We start from the raw sequence: 24,008 nt of genomic DNA on the forward strand, positions 1-24,008 counted from the left end.
AGGGTATTTGTGGACAATAAACTGAGCAGATTACCAGCTACTAAAAAACAAAAGTTAGATAAAGATATAATAGGGGGAAAAAAGTTAAAATGGACAGTCAACCCAAGAATAACAAAGCAGTCAGCTAGACAGATTACAAAACATATATTACAAAGCTTACATTTACGACCCTGAAATGGCTGTTTAGGTACTGCTTTCTAATTTTTGGAGTACCAGATTTCTGGTGAGAAGCAACAATATCCGCATTTGGCAAGGAGGCAAAAGATCAAATATTTTCCAGTTCTTTGATAATTTTCACTGCTGAATTTTGACTCAACTATCTAATTCAAGGTTTTACCGACTGGATTAAGTAAGCTAATAACCTCTTTAGTTAGGCGAGCTTAAGCACCTAAAAGGCAAAAGAATTAGAACAAAGTGCCAGTAAGAAAACCGCTAAGAAAGAATGGGTTTAAGTGACTGAGCACAGCACAAGCAATTAGGATGCTATCTTACAGTGAGGAATACATTAGAGAGATCAGCAAATGTTGTTTGCTGGCTGTGCCTTTTAGGTTTCACCTATTAATGAAATAACAAACAAGTGAGTGTGCCCTTCAAATTGGCTGACCCAATATACTTTGTTGGTTTCTCAAAAATACCTCTGTGCTGGATCCCTAAAGTAAAATTATAGTTTGACAGATGCTACTTAAAACTAAAACTGTTTAAGAAATAACAATGTTGTATTACAGTAAAGAATTATAAAGGAAATGAAAAGGGTACATAAAACTCACAACACATATTAAACAGCAAAAATAACCTAATTTACAACAAAAGTTAAAGATGTTCTCCAAGAAACAAATACCACAATAATATTGTGTACACTGTTACCAGAACTCACCTTCCATCCTTTTTGATATGGCAAACATAATGACCAGACATTGTTGACGTCCCCATGTGACTGATGAAGCCAAATAGCTCATATCCTGTAGGGTACAAAAAGGCATTTGTTAAGCACAATAAAAGTAATGTTGTACTTTCCTTATTTTAACATAAAATAGTCAGGCATCTCAAAACAGAACTTATGGAAATTAAACTCATGTATACCAGTATTGACTCATTCTTAAGGTTTAGAAGGAAATGTGGGCTAGAGATCCACTGGGTACCATCAACCAGGAGATTTATGTTTTGGGCCCAGCTTCCACCCACAAATGTTATAAGCATGGTGGAATCACATAATTCCACAGTGTCCAAGTTCCCTTTGCTGAAGACAACTAGAAGCTATCAGAATCATGGCTGTCCTGCATTTCAATCCATCATGCAGCATGGTTGTTTTTGCAATGCACTGATAAACAATGTCAATCGTATCAGTCATAATAAATCCAAAGACGATACACAATTATGACACTTGATCAAGAATTTAACCCCATATCCTGTAGGAGAACCGTAATCTAGAGTTTTCATGGGACAAACAAATTGAAGACACCTGAATTCATAATGGTTGATGGCAATGACATCAATTTTTAGTGTGCTCTTACACAACCAATCTGGCATTGGCTGAAATCTGGGACAAAGAAAAGTGTCCCCATTTATAATCCTGATTTAACTTGTGATTCATATCTCTTCTCTCACACTTTCACACTAATGTTACTCAGCATACTACATTCATACACAACCTCTGATATAAACAAACATTGATGTCCATGTCTTTTGCAATATTTCATAGTAAAGATATTTGATATTTACCCCCCCCCCTTAAATATTCAAATTAACATTAAACTAACCACTTCATATTGGCTACATTTTAACTTTTAACATATCCACCTCAATGTCCACCAGAAAAGGAAAACACCACTAGGAATATATTCCAGGTGATACAGAAGAATGCAATAATCCATTATTTCAAAGGCTGAAGGGAGGTCCAAGAGGCACAGACTTCCTTCCTTCACAGGCACACATAATATGAGTGGTTCTCTGAAGGTAGGCAGAATTAACAGGGTTGGAATCACCAATTCGTGCTGGTAATTCCACCTGTGCACTGTGTTATAATGAATTTTTACAGTGGTAAATAATATGCAGTACTTTAATTTACATATTAGACCTGACGCCCTTGGGTGGTAGTTCTCCTAACATTATGCCTTCATCCTTCCTGTTTTGCTGAATTAATTTTTGTTGGCTATAGAACTTTGTGCACTTGATCACTGCTAATCAGTGCTAAATCGCTTGTGCTCTGTCCCTAAAACATGGTACAATTGGCTAACACCTAATTGGTACATTTAATTTCCTTGCAAGTCCCTAGCAAATGGTACTACCTGTACCCCAGGCCTTTAAATTAATTGTTACTAGTGGGTCTGCAGCACTCATTGTGCTGCCCACTAAAGTAGCACTTTAAAACATGTCTTAGGGCAGCCTAGGTGCGGGCAAGATGACCAATCTTGACAGGATGACTGGGGAGGGTTGCACCCAGCCCACTTACACAGCCTCCAGCACACACAAATGAACCTGACACCCTGCCTGCCCATGCTTTTGTTGCCTTATACAGTTTGGAGCTTGGACCAGGGTACATGGAAGAACTGATCCGAACCAGTTTTGGGGGTAGGTCGGGTGATTCAACCACATAAAGACTGGCACTGTGGATAAAACAGCACCCTTACACTCCACTTCAGATCAATCCTGGACTTGTAGAAGATTTAGAATAAGGAATGCTCTGCTTCTCTGCTGTTAGAATAACTGTCTGCTGCCCAGCTCTCTAAGGAAGGAAGACTGGATCTGCTTACATGAACCCAGGACCACTACAGTGACTCCAAAGGCTAGCTAGCCTCCTTTGTGAGCTACAAGGAAACAACAACTTCCACAGACCTCCTTGCAACTGCTCAGCTGACCAGCACCAACTGGACCTGCGTGAGCCCTGCTGTTGATCTCTGCTGGAGTGAGTCCTAAGCTTCAAGAGGTCCCACCTGGGTCCTGGACCCTTGGCTGGCCTCTGTGTGACCACAAATGGGCTGATTCACACTAAGTCACTACTCATGATGACCACCAACGTGAGGTTTTATCAAAAACAGCTCTTTGTGTTGACAGTGACCATCCACAACGACCGGCAATACAAATCTCCAGAGACGACCTGCTCTTCACATCGACAATGACTGCCAAAGGCATCAGCAACATGAACTCACTCGAAGACTTGATCTCCATCTCTACAACGACCACCCAGGAAAACTGCCAACGTGAAGCTTCAGCAAAGACCGGCTCTTTGCACTACAAATTCTGCGACACTCAACCTGCTCTTCGCGGCTCCTGTCAACACGAACCTCCTCCCGCGGCTCCTCTCGTGAAACCTTGCGAAGGTAACTTTTCTGCGGGACTAACCTGGTCCCAGCATCCGCCCTGCGCTCTATCGCAGTTGGTCTGAACTTGTGACTTTCCTCTAGTCTAGTGCAACCAAATACCTGCAAGGGCACTTTTTGGTGCTGTTTTCACTGATGGTTTAATATTTTCACAAAAAATTAAAAAGTTCTTTCTATTGGATGTTTTTCTTTTTGGTGTCATTTTATATATTATCATTAACTCTATTGTTTTAAATTGGTTTGGTATTTTTCGTGTTGTGTTTTCACTTTATTTCTGTATGTGTGCCACATAAATACTTTATACATTGTTAAGCCAGACTGCTTTTGTGCCATTCTACCACAGGGTTAAGCACAGGCTAATTTAGTGTCCTTTGTGGTTCTGCCTGACACAGATTGTTTATTATCTGAGTAGGGCTTCCACCCCTCTCTATTAATAACCCAAATTCTTACAACAACCGTAACATTTCAAATGTCTGAAAAGGTGGAATAATGTAAAGCAGGTACTGCAAGGAATGCAGAGAGGTTTAAGGCTCAGTTATACTTCACTACAACCCTATTTCCCTAAAAATGCTACAGATATGTATACTTAAGACACTGCCCAATATGTTTAACTGGTAGAAAAACATGAATGAAGAAATGAATAAAAAATTATATTTCTGAAAAGAATAGGCCATTGTGGTCATTGTTCGTGACCTAAATAGTATTTCACACTGGTCCAACTGCACCTATGTTTAAAATGTTCGATCCATTTCTTTTATGTTAAGTGTGTCTGTGAACAGTATGTCCACAACATGGCCATCTTATGCTTTGTCAGTAATTAGTTGAATTCTCCAAATATCCTATACGTTTTGATGATCTTACATGAGTTCATCCTTAAGTTAAAATCTGCTATTTAGATTTCTTGGGGCTATAATTTACAGGTGCAACCGTCCAACATTTTCATACGAAGAGATGTGATCCTCTGCAGTTTGGTAGATCACTTCTGTGCACAAGGCCATTATTTGAGTTCACTGAATAGGGATCAACCAAGGATGTCTCACCTCTTCAACATTTACTGCCTTCTTTCCTTCGCTCCCTGTTTTTGATTATAACTTTGTAGTTAAAGAAAGCATCTCATCAAATATAGTGAGGGAGTTATCTATAAATTAGGTCTCTTGCAAGGTAATTATTGATATATGTTTGGAGACGTGACAGAAGTAGATGTTAGTTACCTTGGGAAGAGTGACCCCTTGGAGAACCTTCTCCATAGGAGGGCTCAGGTCCTGGAGCAGTACAATCTCCACATCAATGCCCCAGAAATCATAGAGAGCCTGTTTGCCATCTGCAGTCTTGTGAAGGACATAATACAAAGTGAGGTTAAGGATTGAAAAAGCATCTGCAGTCACACAGGTTACCTAAGAGACCCAATGTCATCAAGGTTGACTCTGTTGCGGCCAAACAGATGTGGTAATATTGTGTGTACCAAAAGATTTAAGGTATTAGATAAATCATAGAATAGGTTTGTCAATGATCTGCTGAGGGATTCTCAAGGAACCACAAGGACAGCACAAAGCAACTGGTGTCCCTGTAGAGTAGCATTCCTCAGCTCTGTCTTCAATTGAATCTCTGCACATTGGAACTTCTTCATGGATTCTTTCGGGAATCGGGCCTAACTGGAAAGGTTTTCCAATTAGAAAATGCATCAGGAGCAGTTAAAAAGACACCTTTCGTAAGGATTGGGGTTCAGGTCTGCTTTACAATTTACCCCCTTCACTGTTGTTTCACAGATTGCCCACAGCTAGTTCATTAGACAGCAGATGCGGTTTCTATAGTACCAAATGAGACAACATAATCCTGGCACCAGGTCATTCTACATTGCCTCTTACAAGTACCCCGACTCATTTCACATTTTCCACTCCTCACGGGAGGCTGAGAAGGTCATGGCCAATGGCCAGTGAAAGAGAAAGGCCTGTTTCATGGCAAATCTCAGACGTTCTGTGGAGCTCATAGAGTCTTTAAAGGAAGTTGTCCCTCCTGTCAGATACGTATAGGCCACAGACCACCATAAAATGTCTACTTATGCTTGGTTTCAGTGGTTGACAGGTGCTGTGGATGAGGTGTTTCTTACTTATGTTTATCTTCAAAAAAAGTCATATATAATCCTTCTGGGGAGTTTCAGGAGGACATGTCCTCTGGACCATATGAAATGTCCACAACTTCTGACAGAGTACACTTTTCACCTCAATCTTTTCCTGGTACATAAATTAGTCAGTGTAACTTACATATGTGTCAACAAAGGTAGTATTACAAATTAATTTGAGTGTTTTCAGAGATCATTAGATTTGGCAGCTTCACTGTTATCAAGAACGTTAACAATATAATGTGTTTTTTAACAGTATTACAGCACTTGGCTGAGATCGCATTGTGTGGGCAAGTGAGTTAAGCATTAGCAGTCAAACACAACCCAATTATGAAAGGGGTTTGCATTCTGCATTGTTGATCAGATTTGGGAGGCTGGATGAACAGGTGCATCCAACTACGTCACCTTGATGGATTTTGTAGGCAACGAAAAAAATCAAGAATGAATGTTTGCGATTATGCAGCATATTCAGGCAGGGAAGCCGTCGAGGATTGATACCAGAGGAGTTGGTAAAGAGGATCAAACAACTTGCATTCCAATTCATAGTTTTCATGAAGTTTCATCAACTTAAGAATTTCCTAGAGACCTGAAAAGGTAATTATCTTATTGACTAAACAAAGATTTAGAATAATCCCCCTGTATCTGTTTTATGATATTTTCTTCTACTTCTACTTGGTGTCTAAAAAACCTTCATGGTCATCTCTGGATTTTCTGGTGCTGAATGACTTTTACTCACCTTTGGAGCTTGGTTGGTTGCACTTTCATAAGCCTAGCTATAGTTCCATGGACAGGAAGTGAGGTGACAGGCAGAGAAAACTTCATCGAACTACAATTATTGTTCTTATATAACTATTTATGGTAACTGTAATGCCAGAACATCTTTATAATGACTTGTCCTTTATTTTCATATTCCAAGCACGTTTTGACATGGAAACTCATTTATAGTAATAAAACATGTCACCAGCAGCATGTAATAAGCTATTACAGATGCACAGATGCGTCAAAATGCCTTGCTTGCAGCGCCAGCACACAACGCGGCCCTGTCATCTTGCACCAGTCCTGAGATGGCGGCCAAAGGGCGTCTGCCAAGCGCTCTGGTAGCTTTTAGCACTCTACAGAAACCAGAAGATTGCAAGTTGTAACACTCAAGCTTTGCTGTCATCAGCTGTTCTTCTAAACCAGCCAAGCTACATGAAACTGGTCACACGCGCAGAGTGCTTTTAAGGAAAATGTTATGATCTTATTTTTACTCTTCATAGGCAGTTCTGCAAAAATCATAGTGGCAACACACCGAAGGAGATGCAATTCTAATCAAACATTCTGTTAACAAATGTTAAATTTAAACTGGTTTTCTAAGCACATCAAGGTAATACTTTGAAAAGATGCTCTCCTTCCACTATATTATATTTTATTATACTCCATATATATTATGTTTTATATAATTATCTTTCATTCTTTTCTGTGTCTAATATCGTACACAAACTGAAAATATTTTTTGTAGGTTTGAATAGAGAAATTGCATATCTAATTTCTGATATTTCTCACTATTATTGTCTGCAGTGTTCCAAGATTTGCAAGAAAGGGAACGAAAAAACCCCAGTTGTATGTAAACAGGATACTTCAAATTACCTTGGACTTGCATGACCTAAGAGACGCAAGTAAACATATAGCATCCTTATTATCTATAGTTGTTGGTATTTTAGCCAATATTTGTTTGCTTCTGAGTCAACGAGAAGTATTTTTCACTCTTCTTCAACAACTAATGGTGCCTCCCAGATCATTTTCAATGTCCTTCCTCCAATCTTGCCGCCACACACGCCATACTATCAGCCAATTGGATCCAAGAACCTTTTCACAAACAATAGAGAAAGAGCCATGCATGCAGTCACATGAGCAAAACTAAGGGAGTAACCACACGTGTGACCATCAATTCTCTGTACAGGAATGAGCAGCTTCATATCTAGGTTTGGACCTTAGAAGAACACCTGCATACTAACATGTACGAGTCTCAATCCCTTGTAGAAAGAAATTTCACTGCAGGTCTTCCATAGAAATAAACCATAACTACAGCCACACTGTGTAATGCAGCATGCCTATGATATGAATCCAAGGCATGTTTACTCGTTGGAGGAGTTGGCAAGATGATTAAAGGTTCATGGAACCACACATCAACCTTCAAAATGTGGTAGGTATCACTTACTTCCATGTCCATCTCTGACGCGCGGGCCTTCCGGTGCAGTCTCTGAAACAATGTTGGCGTTGGAATTGTTCTCCATTTCGTTGACATCGGAAACACTTTCGCTCTCTTCCTCGAAGTCAGGATGCGAGAAGATCCAATCCAGAGCCCGCTCTAAGTTGTTATTCTGGCAAGAAATGGATACTTCATTAGGATGGACTTCATTTTTGGGACTCTTCTAGCATTATGATACCAGCATAAAGAAGACAGCTAGGAAAGATTTAGGACATAGAGACTGTAAAAAACCATTCACCAGAGGAAGTTAATTTCTTCTGATCTATAAGAAGGCTGAAATATTTCCATTGGAGCCATTAGCCACAAATTAAATGTTACTTACCTTAAGTAATAATGTTTGTAGGGTCTACATAATTCTTCCACAGATTCCTCACCCCAAAAATTATACTTTCAGGATTCAGAGTGGTCCAGAAAGGCTTTTGCCTAGCAAAATCTCTCTTGGGCCACCACATGGCACCATGTGGCTTCAGCTGTGATTTCACCCTCCGCCTACCGACATAACAACATCAGCATACACTAGAAGCAAACCAGGGTGCTGGCATCAGTTAATGGCACTTTTTATGTGCCAAATGAGGCATGCAGAGAGGAACCGAGTAGCAAAAACAGCGACAAATACAGCACATAACACATTTACATAGTTTGGTCTCTGTGAGCATCTAGGTGTATTTTATGATATGGCTGTGGGGCCTTATCATGAAATACACTGGCAAAACCTTTATTGGGTCCAGTCAGGTTTGTTTGAACAACCTTAAGCTCAACCCTGTGTAGCTATGGCTTTTGAGCAACACAGCATTTAACAGAACCAAACAACAGAATAAGAAAGCCACACAACACGAAAGAAACAAGACATCAATTTATAAAAATAGAGGGTAATTTTATGAATTTTTAGAGTGCAATGTGGGCAAAATCAATCCGAAGGTCCCAGAGATATGATTTTTCAAAGGTTTTATCACTTTTAATTCCAACTACAAACAAGCATTGGTCAACAAACAGTTTGTAAACTTTTCTAAAGTTTGAAAAAGTTAGTACAACTTCTCCGGCCTGACTTGTGTGACCAAATCCAACAGGATGTAGTTCTAAGGGGCTAGTGGGGTAGTTTTGGACAGTTAGCTGCCACTAGAGCATTTTTCAGTCCAGTTCCAGCGTTTATAGAATGACTACCATAGACTATAATGGAGTGGTCCTGATGCTGGGGAATCAGGATGAAAAGATATTTAAGGATGTTCCGGTTGTGATGCAGTCGACAGGGGAGCCTTTGTGGTGGTCCGTTGGTTAACAGGTGATGTGGAACGACATAGTCCTCTTTCTGGGGGTCAAAGGTCAGCGGCAGCTGGGCTCCTGGTCTCCTGATACCCGTGGTTGAAGTGAAATTCTTTAATGGGGGCTGGTGTCCCTCTGGAGTGACTAATTCAGACTTTTATGACACTCCCAGGTACAGCGAAATTGGGTGCAACTTTTGGAGCTTGAAGATCGGTCTCGGTCTCTCAAGATTCCCAGCGGAAGCTAGCAGCATTTCTTCACCGGTAAATAGCAACTTGTTAGTCTTGGCTACTTCACCTCTTGTGTCATGGAGCTGGTTCCAGGAGATCAGCAGGCTGATCCTTTGAGTCTCTGCTATGGTCTGGGAATCCGCTTTACCCTGAGCTAGAAGCCAAAGGCACAGTCCAAAGTTTGCTAGCCCAAAGTGCAGCAGGTGCAGTCCGGCAGATGGTGTAGCCTATATTTGTGCAATTGCAAGGGCAGCAGGGCAGTCCTTTGTCGGTCCTCTTCCAAGATCTAGAGTGAACTAATGTCCAGGGTTCTAGGGGTGCCCATTTTATCCCGGGAGAGTGCCTTGAGGGAACAATGCAGCCAGGAGCCAATGGGCTAGTAGGCCCCCTTCTTTTTGGTGACAAAGTTCTGGTGATGTGTGGATTTGGCAATCCCAGAGTGCAATATTCTTGCCACTCTCAAGATGTCAGGACGTTCTCTCAACTGTGAGGAGCTTGGTAGCCCATCCCAGAGGTGTGGCTACCTAAGGGCTACAAGCCCACTGGAAAACTGGTTTGGGGACTGGCTTCCCCTCTCTGGTCCTGTCTCCAGCTTGTTTACATAAACAAAAGGCGGCATGCTTAGTAGTGTTATCACCATTTGCACTTCAAAAGTGGCATCCCGTTTGAAGCTCACCTTTTGGGCTAACCCCCTGCATGGCTTCCTGAGAGGGCAGGTAACACCTCGCCCTTTAGCAGCTGCCTTTGTTCTTAAGCCTTGGAGTCGTTCCCATATCTCCCCAGGTGGACAGACAGCTGTCTGTTGGCCAGGGCCAGTGCGGGGTCACTGGATCAGCTAGATCACAGAATGACAACTTTTTAAAAGTGCTTAACTTTAATAGTGCCAACAGAAGGAGAGGTTTGGCCCTACTGGGATAGAATAAGAATTGAACATTTCTTTACTGTTGGGAGCAAGTTATACAAAAGGCCTTGCCCCAGCAGGCCACAAATGTGTACCCAGTAGGCAACAGCCCTTACAGTTGAGATGAATAGTTGTTAGGAATAATCACCCACATGGCTATTGATTTGAATATTGACTGGATTTAACCTGAATACAATTTTGTTTACGTTGTTTTTTGTAAATATTGTTTGTGTAAACTGTATGTTTTGTACATTTTGTATATATGTGTGAAGAATCGGTGAAGGTGGTGTGTCTTATGGAATGACATGCTCCAGTAATGAAATGAACTTGCAAAAAAAGTCTTAAAAAGATAAGTAAATAAATAATTATGACTATTCAAATCAGCGAAAGTCCTTAGTCTGTTGAAACCAATACAGCACCCTAAATGTGACGGCTAGGTACTGTTTTGTTACATAATTATTTTCGACCAGGGCATCAAGTTGGATTTTATTCCATGATTCATTTGGTACCTTAAGGTACCCAGTTAGGTAGTCCTATTCAGAAGTTAGCCAGACTTGAATGCCAGCCGGTAATCCTGTTTTAGCCAATGTGGCTACTAACGTTTCCCCAGCAAAACAACAATCTGGAGGTTTTGCTGCTCAGACATATATTACTATATATGTCCCACTTAATAATATACAGCTCCCTGCCATAGGGTTCGCTAAGCCTCCGTTAGGGGAGAGTTAAATATATTATTAAGGGAAATGGCGGCTTTGTCATTGGTTTGAATGACAAACTCGAACTAGCAGTGTGACACTGTCCTTTCAGCCTGCAGTGGCAGACTGGGAGCCATTTTGTACTCTGCCAGACTCAGGGTGGCACAATCAGTACTGCACCCCTGGGTGGACACTGTCTTACATGCCCTTGAAACCCTGGGCACCATAGACTAGAGACGTATAAGTTAAGTCAGTACTTGCCAATTAGGAATAGCCAATTGGACATACACTTTGTAATGGGTAAGAACACTGGCACTGAGGTCTGGTGAGCAGGCCACCGTTCACTCTCAGAGTCGAAACAACAGCTGTTAGTAGTCCAAACGGGGCAAAAAGTGTGGGGGCCCGCAAAAAGCCCGTTTCCTTACAGTCTCTTATTAGTCACAGCGCTAACTCCATAGGGAAAGACAGGGAGTAACGAGGAATCTGCAGAAAGATTACTGATCAAACTTCCAACAGATTTTGGATCCAACTTCCAACAGATTTTTCAACTTACGGATGAGTTCCAAAGCAGTACCACCCTTGGATGTGAGATTGAGCTACGCTTGAGACATGAGGCAATAGTGCTAGACAAAAGTATGAAAGGATGACCGTTTAGTAGCATGACAGATGTCAGCAAATTGGACACCTCTGGAAAGAGTGAGGTGAGCCTTTTGGCCACTGAAAGGTAAAGCCCAGAACATGGAGGAGTCATCGTCTGCTAGAGATGTTCTTGGACCAGCACCACTAACTCCACTTACATCAGCCAGTCATCGGAGTATCGAAATACAGTGAAGCTGCCACAACCACCAGTACCTCCGTAAAGAAGCATCAGTCCGACAAGGAGGAGTGCAAACTGATCGCGTTGCAATCTCACTGTGAACCTTAAGTAGCACATGACAATGTGATAAAATGGAAGATGAAAATAGCCATCCTGGATGTCCAGCAATGACAACCAATCTCCCCAAATTCAAGGCCAACAGGGCCTGGTTCAGGGATAGCATCTTGAATTTGTCCTGACGGATAAACGAGTTCAGATGTCCTTCTTTGTGGGCCAAGAACTAAAGGGAGTACAACAATATATCTCTCTCTCTTCCAGAAGCACCACCGCTATGGCCCCCTTGGTCTGGAGGAGAGGATAGGAAGGGAAGGGAAGGACAGTGTCCCAGGAGTCAGTTTGATGACCTTGCAGTCTAGAGCAACTGTCTCCCAAAGGGTGACAAAAAGGGGACCCTTCCTCCCACCTGAGGGCGATGTTGTGAGGGGGAGGTCTCAGAGACTGTAGAGTAAGGTTGGGCCTGGTTTCACCGCAGCATGTAGGGGCCCTGGAGCAGCCCCTGAGCTGAAAGGGGAATTATAATTGTTCTGGTGATTGCATTGGCTGAGATGTCTGCCTTTGGCGAGACTGCTCAGTCCAATACAGTTGGTGGGATTGCCATGTGGGGAGGCCAGGCTCACGGTGTGAGCCATATTCCTGCTGTTCTTGAAGCATCCCAAAGAGAAGGCTGCCTTCACGCTAAATAAATGCTAGCAGTCAAAGAGCATGCCCATGAGCATGATATGGACAACTCCTGAAAATCCAGTGCCATATCAAGCAACGGTGCCCGCAGAGTCACAGCCGTACTTTAGGAGTTGATTTGGTGTATCCAAGCCATCAATCACCAGGTCACAGAATAGTTTTCTCATATGGTCCGGCAGGCTGATAACTGCGATGTTTTAGTCCTCATAAGGCATAGACATATCTGCCCAGAAGGCAGGTGGCTTTAGCCATGCGGAAAGTCAAACTATTAGCAAAAACTCTGCAATCCAAGATATCAAGTTTCTTGGAGTCCCTTAATGGGAGAAAGGCATTGGTATTCTGTACTGATGTGTATGTTTAAAAAGTTTGACTTTCGGGTAATATGTGGAGTACAAAAAATATGGGTAACTTGGAGCGGGTTCACGGCATCTGGCTATCTGCCAGAAAATAGTTTCTTTCATGCAGCCATGCTAACATCTAGGAGGGCCCCATTAAAGGGAAGCAAGGGATCTGCTGCCGCCACAGAGAATTAAAAAATGTCCGTCATAATATTAGATTTTGCTTCCGCAGAAGGTAAAGTCACTTAAGGCTTCTGCAGCCTTCAAAATGACGGTTGTAAAAAAAATGTACTTTCCTCTGAAGCCGGACCAGTTGCCTAGAAAATGTTGCCTTCCGATGAAGAAGCCAAGCTGCTGGCTTTTGGTAAGTCCAAAGAGATGCCAGCATCAGTATTGTAGGGTGATGGGAGGTGATCCGCTTCGGAGCCGTCATCCTCCAGGCACCCATATTCTTTGCTCTTCATAGATAATGCATTTTATTTGAACTGAACATCTCCTCCAAATAAACAAACCTATTACCTTGGAGGTGTTCACAATAGCGCGTATTGGCACACTTTTGTGCCTTGCAGGTGTAGACAATAGGAAATATTGTTAAAATTGGCCTTGACCCTCTCTATTGCCATGCAGAGGATACCTTCTCCTATAGATTCCTCCACCGCCGCTGCAGTTAACACCATGGCCAAAGTTGCGATTGGTGCCAAAAAGGGGTCCAAGTGAATCAGGGACGCTGCCTGTAGTGTTTTCGACTTTGCCTTAGAAACTAGGCCCGAAGCCTATAGATGTGTAGCATTGGAAGGTATCAGGGTAGGATAGGAGCTGGCAGAGTTGCTAAGCCCACAGGAATTATCTCCCATTGGGCAAAGGCTCAGATGTTGCACCTCCTACCTCAAAAGATCAAGCATCATTAGCCTGAAGGCCTCGACCTAACTGAAGTCAGTCAATGGACGAGGAGACTCCATTCCCATCTTTCTAGGCACCAGGGGATCACTTGATGTCAAGGAAGAGTTTAGCTTTAGGGAAGAGCATGAAGATGCAGGGCTGTGTCCTCGAGGAAGAAGACTTCTCCTTTCTTCAGCGCTTTCTGTGAGGAGATCCTTTGGGAGAAAGTTCCCTGGAAGGTGAGCTACCTTTGTGAGAGGGATTTAGTTAGGGGAGCCTCTCTACTGGCACTAGGCCCACTATTACATGATGGCCTAAGGATATATAGAACTGCAAGAGTCGCAGGCCATGGTGTCATGTTCCAATTCCAGACTCCAAGTGCAGTCATCGAGGCAGTGGCGCAGCTAGACCTTTAGCCACCCATGGCGGTCCCTACGTTTGCTGCCCCGCGGCAGCCACATATAAAAGCAAGGGGGATGCTGGCGATTCCAGCCGTAGGTAAAAGCAGGGTGAGGCCGCTGCCCCCAAAATTCATGCCCCCCGGTGAGTACCCCCCCTTCCGCTACTGCTACGTCACTGCATCGAGGGGCCTAAAAGAGACATCTGGTGGGGCACTGTCTGCACTACTTGAATCCCGAGGCCTTTAGAAAGAACAAATGACCTAGTTGCTGTTGAAAGCAGATTCATTTTTCAGTGACACTGAGGGTCATTTAGAACCAGCAAGAGGGTCACAAATTCATTAAAGGCTATGTCTTCTGCTCCCCTAGTGGACGGCTGGCAGCCATATTTAGAGAATCCCACTGTAGTGTTGTGCTGGACACGTTCTAGTGTCTCAGCAGACACTTGGTTAGTCAGCCACTCTATCCTGGGAGTGGACACACATGCATACCACAGCCATCCATCACAGGCGTCACAAGTGATGTGACCCTGCTAATAAAAGGGCCCGGGTACACGTGCTCGTGGCCAGTTGACTAAGCATACATACAGTGTCTGTGTCGATCATTAATAGCATGTGGGCCTAGGGCCCACAACACCACAATGGCAACGAGGGGGTCTAACCCCATGTGTTTGCTGACTACCACTCATCTGTGACTCGTGGGGAAGGAGTGCATCTCACGTCTAAGGTACCCCAGCACAGTACTTCTTGGTATCGCTTCGCTGCCAACTGACGTAGGTGAGACTACCGCTCGACGGAGCACTGCTACCACCGCCTGCCCACGAAAGACGTCGCCAGTGCAGGCGCAATGAATGAACCTTTCTTCACTGGAGGAGAAGCAGGGACAGACCGTCTGCTTCCCACACCTCCCTGTAACTCCCCCATCTGTCTGCCGTGAAGGAGAAGTGCAAGAAAGTGACACCTCATGGCCCAGCAAGGCGGGAGAAAGCCACAAGCATAGCCCGGGGCCAGTGATGAAGTGGCCGCCTGGCGTGTAGTGGAAACCAAGGAGCTGCGCAAAAAAACTGGTGCCTAAGAGGAAGGGGAGAGCTGAGCAGCAAGTTGTGCGGCATGACACGACACAACCAGAGGGCCCTACGAAAGGACATAAGCCGCCCGCCACCCCTCAACCAGGCCGTGGACTCTGCAGACAAGCCCTCCCTCTGCCTGCAAGCAAGCCGACCGGCATTACAAGTGGAGTGCGCGAGGCTGCCCGGCATCGCATCTCCCTGTCTGAGGGGGAGAAGGGCCTCCATGTGTTGTTACTGCCGCCCTCACCAACCACTAGTCTGCCCACCTGCAAGTCCAAAAATAGTCACCCCACACAGCGCTGGAACGGCCAACAAGCAAGAGCAGACACCCAGAGCGCCACCTAGTGGGGCTTACTGCAATGTACACAGCCCAAGGAGCAGCTCCGAGTGACATGAATCCTGCGGTCCAGACTGGGCGAAACTCAGGATAAACAAGCAACGCATGCCATAACCCAGAGGACCGAAAACCAGCCCACCCATGGAACGGCTGCTAGCCCCACCAACAGGCCTCACAACTCCTAGGTCGTTGACCTCACTTGCCTGCTGTGAACCGCGTTGTGCAAGGAGAAGATACGGCAGCCTGGCAAGTGGCCGTCGATACAGTCTGCTGGCTGTTGATGGAACTCCCCATGGAAAGAAGCCTTGCCCCCAGAAGATTGGCCCCATGCGGTGAAAGCACCCTGCACCACAAAGCCAGGGCAAGCTGCCTGCCACACTGCATTGAGGGAAGCCCTTCACTGACCTTTCCAGCCCGGTGCAGCCCCTCTTCAGAGAGTCTTCCCTGGCCCACCTAGTGCCCACTCTGAAACACTGCACCCGGCCCAGGCAGCTGCTGCCTCAATACGATGCCCTGCCATATCTGCAGTACACAGAAAGCCTGCCGCAGCCTGGGAAAAGAAAACTGCCAAGAGCCCAGTGAACAGCAGTTCCATCCAGTGGCCACTAGTAATTACTGCACCAGTGGAAAGGGAGCAGTCCACATAGAAACTGCCTGCATATAAAACAGACTACAGTGGTTCATTAAGGTAACGTGGCAGCACCACTTACCATACAAAGTCTTCTGAGGCGGCCGTGCTGGGAATAGCTACGGCTAGACACTGGGGCTTCGCCAGCATTGTACATGCCCCATGCCTGCATCTCAAGCACCTTCCTGCCCGAGCCACTGCAATAGCCTGACTGAAGTGGTGACTGCAGCACCACCTGGTGGTTGCCTGCTGCACTGCACCGTGACTGGATAATTAGGCAGCCCGACCAGGTGAACATAATGTGATTGACAAGCTGCAATTTACATGGACTCAAGCCATGCAGCATAGCACAGAACAGTTAGGCGCACTGACTGCCCGCTGCGGCCAACATCATCAGGTGATAGCGGCAGAACATTGAGAAGTGACGCTTCGGGCCACCTATAGACCAGCGGTACCAGACCACAGCATAAGTCTGCAAAGAAATAGCCACATTTTGAACACTGCTATGTACAACGTTGCCCTGTTCACCAAAGAGTATGCTCGGTCCTGTGACCTCACTGCAAGCAGGCAACACAGTGGCTCCTGGAGCACTGCAGGGACTAGTTGATCAGCCAGCAACACACTGACCGCTGCATGCCCCTAGTGGTTTTGAGCAGAGACAACAAACTGGTTGACTTTCTCCCAAAAAAGGGAGGGAAGTACTGCATTCCCCATGGTGGTCTGTTGCCACTGCATGCCGCCAGAAAGTTTCCCCAATCAAAGAGGAGACTGTTACATATGCAAGGCCCTGCTAATCAGCCAGCAACAACAGTCACCAGGTCCAAGAGTGCACACGGACACTAGAAGAAAGACTGCCCGCTCAAGACCAGACTGCACAAGGCTTAGCGAGGCGTGCCCTCAGAGATGAATGACCAAGAGAGTGGCCCTCTGCCACCACTGCAAATGAGAAGAGCAGGGACACACTCACAGAGCAAGTTATTTGAAGAACCTGGTTGCCCACCAGGTGCCAGCAAAAGAGATGCTGCACATGACCAGTGCTCACCGGAGAAAAGAGGGAAGTAAAAGGCCTAGCGTGGCCTTAATGCAGGAGGGAGAGACTCCACATCTCCACTGCACCAGCGGCGCCCCGCAGTGGGCCACAGACAGCACAGTGTGTCCTCCCTCACACTGCCTCAAGACGGAGTTGTCAGTGGCCCAAGACAGGCAACAGGCGAGTTGCACACTCCACATGGCCAGCTGCCACTGCAACATGTGCTCCAAAGATGCCACATCGCACAGCAAGCAAGGAGCACGTCACACAAAGTGACCGACCCCCTCAAGCATGCCGGAACGAAGGCAGGAGCAGGCACCACGACGGCACAGGCTCGAGGTGCAAGCACAACACCCTTGAGTGAAGGTGACCCCTCATCCTGGTAGAGGAGCACCGCGAAGATCCTTGAGGAAGGGTTTGGATCGGCAAGAGGTCAGCGCAAAGAAGAGTGACAATCCCGTCACCAGGAAGAACCGGACGAGCAGAGGTGCGCTGAAAAGACCAACAAGAGGAGAAGAACGAGGACTCAGACCACTACAAGACAAGAGCATGCCCAGAGACACCAGACAGCCACCAAGGCAGACCGACGTCCCTGGAGACAGCCCAATGGGTGAACCAAAAGTAAGCCGCAGCCAGCGTGAACCGTGTCTCTCTCCAACGCTTCCCAGTGTGACTGTCCAGTCCCGAGCATTGGCAGTCTAATTCGGACGGCATCCCTGCTCCTGACCGCAGATGCCACGGTCCACACTATCGTGGCAGCCCCACACAAGGGCCTCCAGAACATTCCTGCACCCAGGGATCCTCGCACGAGAGATGGTCGAGAAGCGGCTCCACTGACAAGGTACCCATAGGCACCGTGGCCTCGGACGATAACGTCCTGAACATTATCGCCATTCCAGCCACGGCCGATTTGGTCATCGTAGTGCCCAGAAACCTCAAGGGAAGACTCTGCAGCAGGACTCCACCAAAGCTTCGATGCACCATCGTTTAGTTGACTGACACCAACAGCATCACCGCCAAAGCACACAATTTCATCCAGCAGTGTGCGAGAGGACATTGATCTGACGGACAGGCTGCCAAGGAATCCGGACTCCATTGACTCATCGTCTGTGCCCAGTAGACTCTGGTTAAATTATGGACGTGTGCCGAGATGCTTGGCTGCTCCCCGCTGCACCCGTCCACTGTTGTCCTGCAGACTGCCTCTCAGGACCAAGAGACTGTGTGGAGTCCTATGTGAAAAGTTTGTTTCCAGAAGTTGGACGTTGCTTTATTGTTGTTTCATGTGGTCGTTTAACAGCAGAATTTCTACTGGTAAAAGATGTATACAGCAAGGGCATTTTGGGGGATTTTATTCAACCCCCATTGGCCAGGAAATTGTATGGGCAATTTAGATTGGGGACCCTTCCATTATTAGCGCATACTAGCAAATGGGTGAGAGACCAAACGGGTGAATGTCCTGCATGCAACAATAAGGAGGAGTATGAACTACATGTCCTTAATCCAGCTATGTAAGAATTTAGGCTTCGTGCGCTGCATAGAGGCTTACAGAGTTTTAAAGTACGACACTCACCCACCAATTGTCTTTGCTGTATCACGATTTTTAAACTGTATGTGGCACACTCGGCGGGCCTCCTTAAAGTAGATCACATGGGGAAGAATAAATGTATGAACCCGCGTAGGTTGAGCAAGTCTGTATCCACGCTCTGGGTTCTGCATCGTAGTCCTATATTTTTATCCTTGTAAAAATTTTAGACTGCATTTCATCGTAGGATGGCTGCTTTTACTCTGTTTTTAACAGGTATATGATAGTATTATGTATCATTTCACATCCCCGCTGTACTCTCATGTATTGTGTGTTTTTTCCTCTCATTCGTGGGATGATTATTGTACAAGATGTTTGGTAGTTGCCCCTCTTTTTAATTACAAGTGGATATTATCTGTTTTATTGTCTGCACTTTTATGGCCCTAGAGGCCGAAATAAAGTTAATAAATGGGAATGGAATGTTTTATTTTGAACAAAGTTTGGTAGGAATGTAGTGTTGTGCTGGACACGTTGTAGTGTCTCAGCAGACACTTGGTTAGTCATCCACTCCCTCCTAGGAGTGGACACACATGCATCCCACACACACCCATCGCAGGCGACACAAGTGACGTGACCGCATACATACAGTGTCTGTGTCGATCATTAATAGCATGTGGGCCTAGGGCCCACCACCAGTCCAGGGCATATCTTTAAGCCTTCAGAACAACTAAAGCCCAGTGGTTTCTCTGACAGTGCAGCACTTAGCTGAGAGGGCACCACGTTGTTTTGGGCCTGCTCAGCAAAGTTCCTTGTTAGTCGAAAGCAAACTTGCAAAGCGGGAGCTTGTTTTTAAAAATAGAAAACGCCAGGGCCAGTGTTTTATTTCTCAGTCTTACAAAGCCAACCCTCTCTGCTTGGCAGGCCCGTGCAGGGAAATGTAGTGATGGTTGCTCCACCACAAGGGTGACCGTGATTGTGTCATTGTGAACCTGCGGCCCTGGCAAGGATGGCATCTGAGGCCCCGCAGAGGAAAGCTCGCAACCCCCCCATATCTAAATAGAGCAGAAGAACTACGTTTGTGGCAGGTTCAGTGTGCTGCCTATTATTGCAAGTTAGTTGTTCCATCAAAATCTACATAACCCCATTGTGCTTGTCCTCTTAGAGTTGCTTTTATGGCCAAGCCACACTCACGAGCACTACAAGTTTCAATAAATAATTGACCGCATTTGTAATGTTGCAGGGTGCCTGGTATGTGTTACTCACCCCCACAGACTCGCAGGAGACGTTCTAGGTGCTGGTGGAACCTTTATTGCAACTTCTAGACACCTATAGAGCGAGCGCCGGGCAACACGCTCCGATCGCGTCTCTCGTTCGCGCGCTATGCCTCGCGCATGCGCAGTAGCGTCCGAACGGCCGCTACGCTCCTCTACGTCACTCCGTAGTGCGCGCGTCCACTAGACCGCGACACTACATATCTCCCCCTTTTCATACCACTCACACAAAGTCCCCGACCCGGAGGTCAGTCCATTTCAAAGTCTCTGAACTTGGATGGTCTCACCACTGCTCTTCCCCCCCGGGTGTGTCTTACCGGAGTGGAATGTCCTTCTCGGCTTCCCTCTGTGACCAGGCCTCCGTCGGTACCTTTCGGAGTGCCCGGACTCTCTCTCTCTTTTACCTCGCCATCTTCTCTCGTGGTCTCCCCCAAGGTTCTTCTCCCTGAGTTGTCTCTCTCTCTCTCTTGCTCACCGCCCATGTCTTCTCCGGGGCCTCCTTCGCATGCGTCTGTGTCCTTTATCCCCCCTTCTGCCGGGGTTTCCCCTTCCGTGCACTCTCGGGGCCACTGTAGGATCTTATTGCATTTGGCCATGCGCTCGTGTGACCACACGTTACCGTCACTGAGCAGAGCCGCCCGGTCATACACTTCTTCTACTTTGAGGGGTGGGGAGTACTTGCTTTCTCCTTTCCGCTTAAGGACAGCCAGCTTCACTCTGACCCACTCCCCTTTTTCCAACGCCGTTTCTTTTGTCCTCTTGTGGCGGTTGTAGTGTTCCGTATAGATGCGTTGTGCCTTCTGCAGGTTGTGCTGTACCACTGCTGGAGACCATTTGCTGGTGATGGTCTTCTCCTGCCACGCCACATTGTCTTTGGTAAAGGGTTGCCGTCCCCGCAAGATCTGGAAGGGACTGTACCCCGTTCCGGTGGGGGTGATGCGGTACGCCCATACCGTGCTGAGCACCTCTTTCTCCCAGTCTTTGCCTCTTGTGATGGCCGCCTGTATGGAGCCCATCAGCACCCTGTTAAACCTCTCTACTTGTCCATTGCTGGATGGGTGGTATATCGAGGTGCGTTTGAGTATTATGCCGTTCCTGTTCGCAAACGTGACCCACTTGTCGGAGATGAACTGGGGGCCATTGTCGCTGATAATGCTCCTGGGTATGCCTTCCCGAAGGAACACCTCCTTGAGGAAGCTTAGTATCACGTCCGTGTCCATGACCTCGTTGATGTGCACTTCTGGCCATTTCGAGTATTTATCCACTATTACGCATAGATATTTGGGGATACCTTGGTCGTCCAGTATAGGTCCCAGGATGTCTACTGCTACCTCTTCCCACGGGTTGCTGGGGTTAGTGAATTTCCCTAAGGGTGGTCTCATCGGTTTGAGTGTCTTGTCCGCCCCTAGGCACTGCGCGCAGTCCTTCACGTGCCTCTCAACATGCGTGTCCATCCCTGGCCACCAGTAAGTTTGTTTTGTCCTGGCCTTTGTCTTCACAATTCCCAGATGGCCTTCGTGAAGTATGGCTAGCAGGGTGGGTACGATGTTCTCCGGCGGCACCACCCTGTCACCCCTGTAGACGAATACTCCATCGTTGCCCACCGACAGCTCTTCTCTGACTTCGTAAAACTGCCTGATTTTTGATCCTTGTTTCCTCCTGTCCGGCCATCCCCGCACAATGCACGCCTTGATTTCCTCCATGTCAGCATCCGCCTCATACGCGTTCTTCCAGTCCTGCCTGCTGATGGCTTTTTCCGGATCGTCCGTCAGAGCCACCATCTCGTCGTCGTCTTCCCTGTCGTTGGAGGCGCTGTCCATCGCAGATGCCCTGCTGAGGTAGTCCGCTATTTTGTTTCTGGAGCCCGGGATGTACTCCACGTCGTACCTGTACTCCAGGAGTTTCAGTGTCATCTTCGCAATCCGGGGCGTGGCGCTGGCATGGCCATCTGATGTCAATACTTTCACGAGAGGCTTGTGATCCGTCTTCACCTGGAATCTGGTTCCCCACAGGAACTGACGGTACTTCGCCATGGCCCACACTACCGCTAGCATCTCTTTCTCTATCACACTGAACTTTTGTTCCGATGCTGTCAGCGTCCGGGACGCGAAGCTGATCGTCTCCGTTCCGCCTTCTGGTCTTTCCTGCATGAGCACGGATCCCAGCCCTTTTTCACTCGCGTCCGTCATCAATATCGACCGCCCCTGGGGATCGAATCCTTGCAGCGGGATCGCTCCGCCAATCTCCCGTTTCACTGTGTCGAACTCCTCTTGCGTCTCCTCAGTCCATCTGAACGCCGTCTTGTCCCTCGTGAGCTGCCTCATGTGGTGGGTTTTCGTGGCAAAGTGGTGGACGAATTTACTATAGTATTCTGCCATCCCTAGAAACGACCGTACTTCCTCCTTGGATGTGGGTGGCGGTGCTTCGCAGATGGCCTTTACGTTCCCTCTCTTCGGCGTTATTCCTTGTGCCCCTATCTCGTGTCCCAGGTAGGTGACTGATGTCATCCCAAAATGGCACTTCTCCCACTCTGCTGTTAGGCCCTTCTCTTCCAGGATCTTCAATACTGCCGACAGTTTCCTGTCGTGGTCCTCCAGCTCCGTCCCCATCACTAAGATGTCGTCCTGAAAGTATTGCACTCCCTCTATATCCTTGAATAGGCGGGCCATTAGCTTCTGGAACACCGCCGCTGCCGAGGCGAGACCAAAGGGCATGCGGCAGAATTGGTAGCATCCGAACGGCGTGATGAACGATGTCAACTTTTTGCTTGTCGGATGTAGTGCTACTTGATGGTACGCCGATTGCAAGTCTATGGTGGAGAACCATTTCACTCCTTTCGTGCGGGCCAACATTTCCTCAATGCGTGGCAAGGGGAACCTCTCCACCACTATGCACTTGTTCAACTCCCTGAGGTCCACACAGAGGCGCACTTTGCCTGACGGTTTCATGGCCACCACCAAGGGAGCCAACCACTCCGCGCTGTCAATGGGCTCAATGATTCCCCCTTCTTCCAGTCGGAGGAGCTCCTGTTGTACCGCTTCCCTAACGGCAATCGGGATGTTCCGTACCTTGTGCGCAACTGGCCGGGCGTTGTCCTTGAGGACGATTTTGTGGGAGAACTTCTCCAGCCTCCCTATCTTCCCGCCGAAGACCTTCGGGTGCCCGCTCCGCCATTTTCCTGCCGTCGACTCCTCTCCGTCCAGCGTCACTAGCACCTGGGTGTCCCCTCCTGAGTTCAGCTGTATTCCCAACACTCCTTGGTCCATCCAGCCCAGGACTGACGGTCCTTTCTCCGCGACGTACAGCTTGCAGAGTGCACTCCGCTCCTTGAACTGGAACTTCATTGTCTTGAACCCTACCATCGGGATTGGGTCCCCTGTGTAGGTGACAGGTCGAATGTCGGGGGGTTCTAGGTGTGCGCCCCACGTGGGTCTGAACTTCTCGCTCCATACTGAACGTTGAATGATAGTGTGAGGAGATCCTGAGTCCGCCACGATGGTGATGGGTATGCCTCCTATGATCATGTCGCATTGGGGTTTGCGCGATCTTCTCTCCTCTATGCCCAGTACCTTGTCTTCAATACACAGGACTTCCTCGTCTTCTTCACGGCCTTCTGCTTCTTCCCCCTCGTCCTGTGCCACGAACTTCACTGCCTGCTGTCTTCCTTTCCTGCGGCATACCTTTTCGTAATGGCCAACTAGGCCGCAGAACGCGCACTTGGCTCTGAATGCGGGACACCGTTTGTCGTGCGCTGCATGGTTCGAGCTGCCGCACCTGTAGCATTTCATGGCCTCGCCTTTGCCTTGTTTCCATGTCGGTCCGGGTCTTGGTTTCCCTGTGGCCGCTCCTCTGTACTCCCCCGTCGTTTGTTTCCCCCGCATCTGGTGGTCCGCGTCGTCTACTTTGCTGACTGTGAGTCTGGGGGCCTGTTCTCTTTTGGCTGCTTCCGCACAGCGTTTTGTTAGCTCAGCTCTCTTCACTATGGCGATCACTTCGTTCAGTGTCGCATCTCCATTCGCCCATAGTTTGTCCTGTACTGACTTGCTTGTCGTGTGCATGACGATCTGGTCCTTGATGAATTCGTCCTGCAGTCCGCCATACCTGCACGTCATCGCCAGCTTCCGCAGTGCCGCCACGTAGTCATCCACGGTTTCTCCTGCTTCTTGCTTCCTCTGCTGGAAGTTGTAGCGGTCGATGGAGGTGCACAC

General features: G+C 47.1%; 1 protein-coding gene across 2 annotated transcripts in view; it reads right to left on the reverse strand.

Moving 5' to 3' along the window:
* USP13 (ubiquitin specific peptidase 13) overlaps positions 1-24,008 on the reverse strand; it is a 324,868-nt gene that overhangs the window by 25,776 nt on the left and 275,084 nt on the right. For both annotated transcript variants that reach the window (XM_085635387.1, XM_085635386.1), the window contains 2 exons: positions 7,637-7,799; positions 875-959 (listed from right to left, as the gene is read on the reverse strand). In XM_085635387.1, coding sequence (XP_085491513.1) covers positions 875-959; positions 7,637-7,799 — 248 coding nt within the window. The remainder of the gene's footprint in view (positions 1-874; positions 960-7,636; positions 7,800-24,008) is intronic.

Source organism: Triturus cristatus, chromosome 11 (assembly GCF_964204655.1).
Source record: "Triturus cristatus chromosome 11, aTriCri1.1, whole genome shotgun sequence".
In the NCBI taxonomy this organism is placed as follows: Eukaryota; Metazoa; Chordata; class Amphibia; order Caudata; family Salamandridae; genus Triturus; species Triturus cristatus.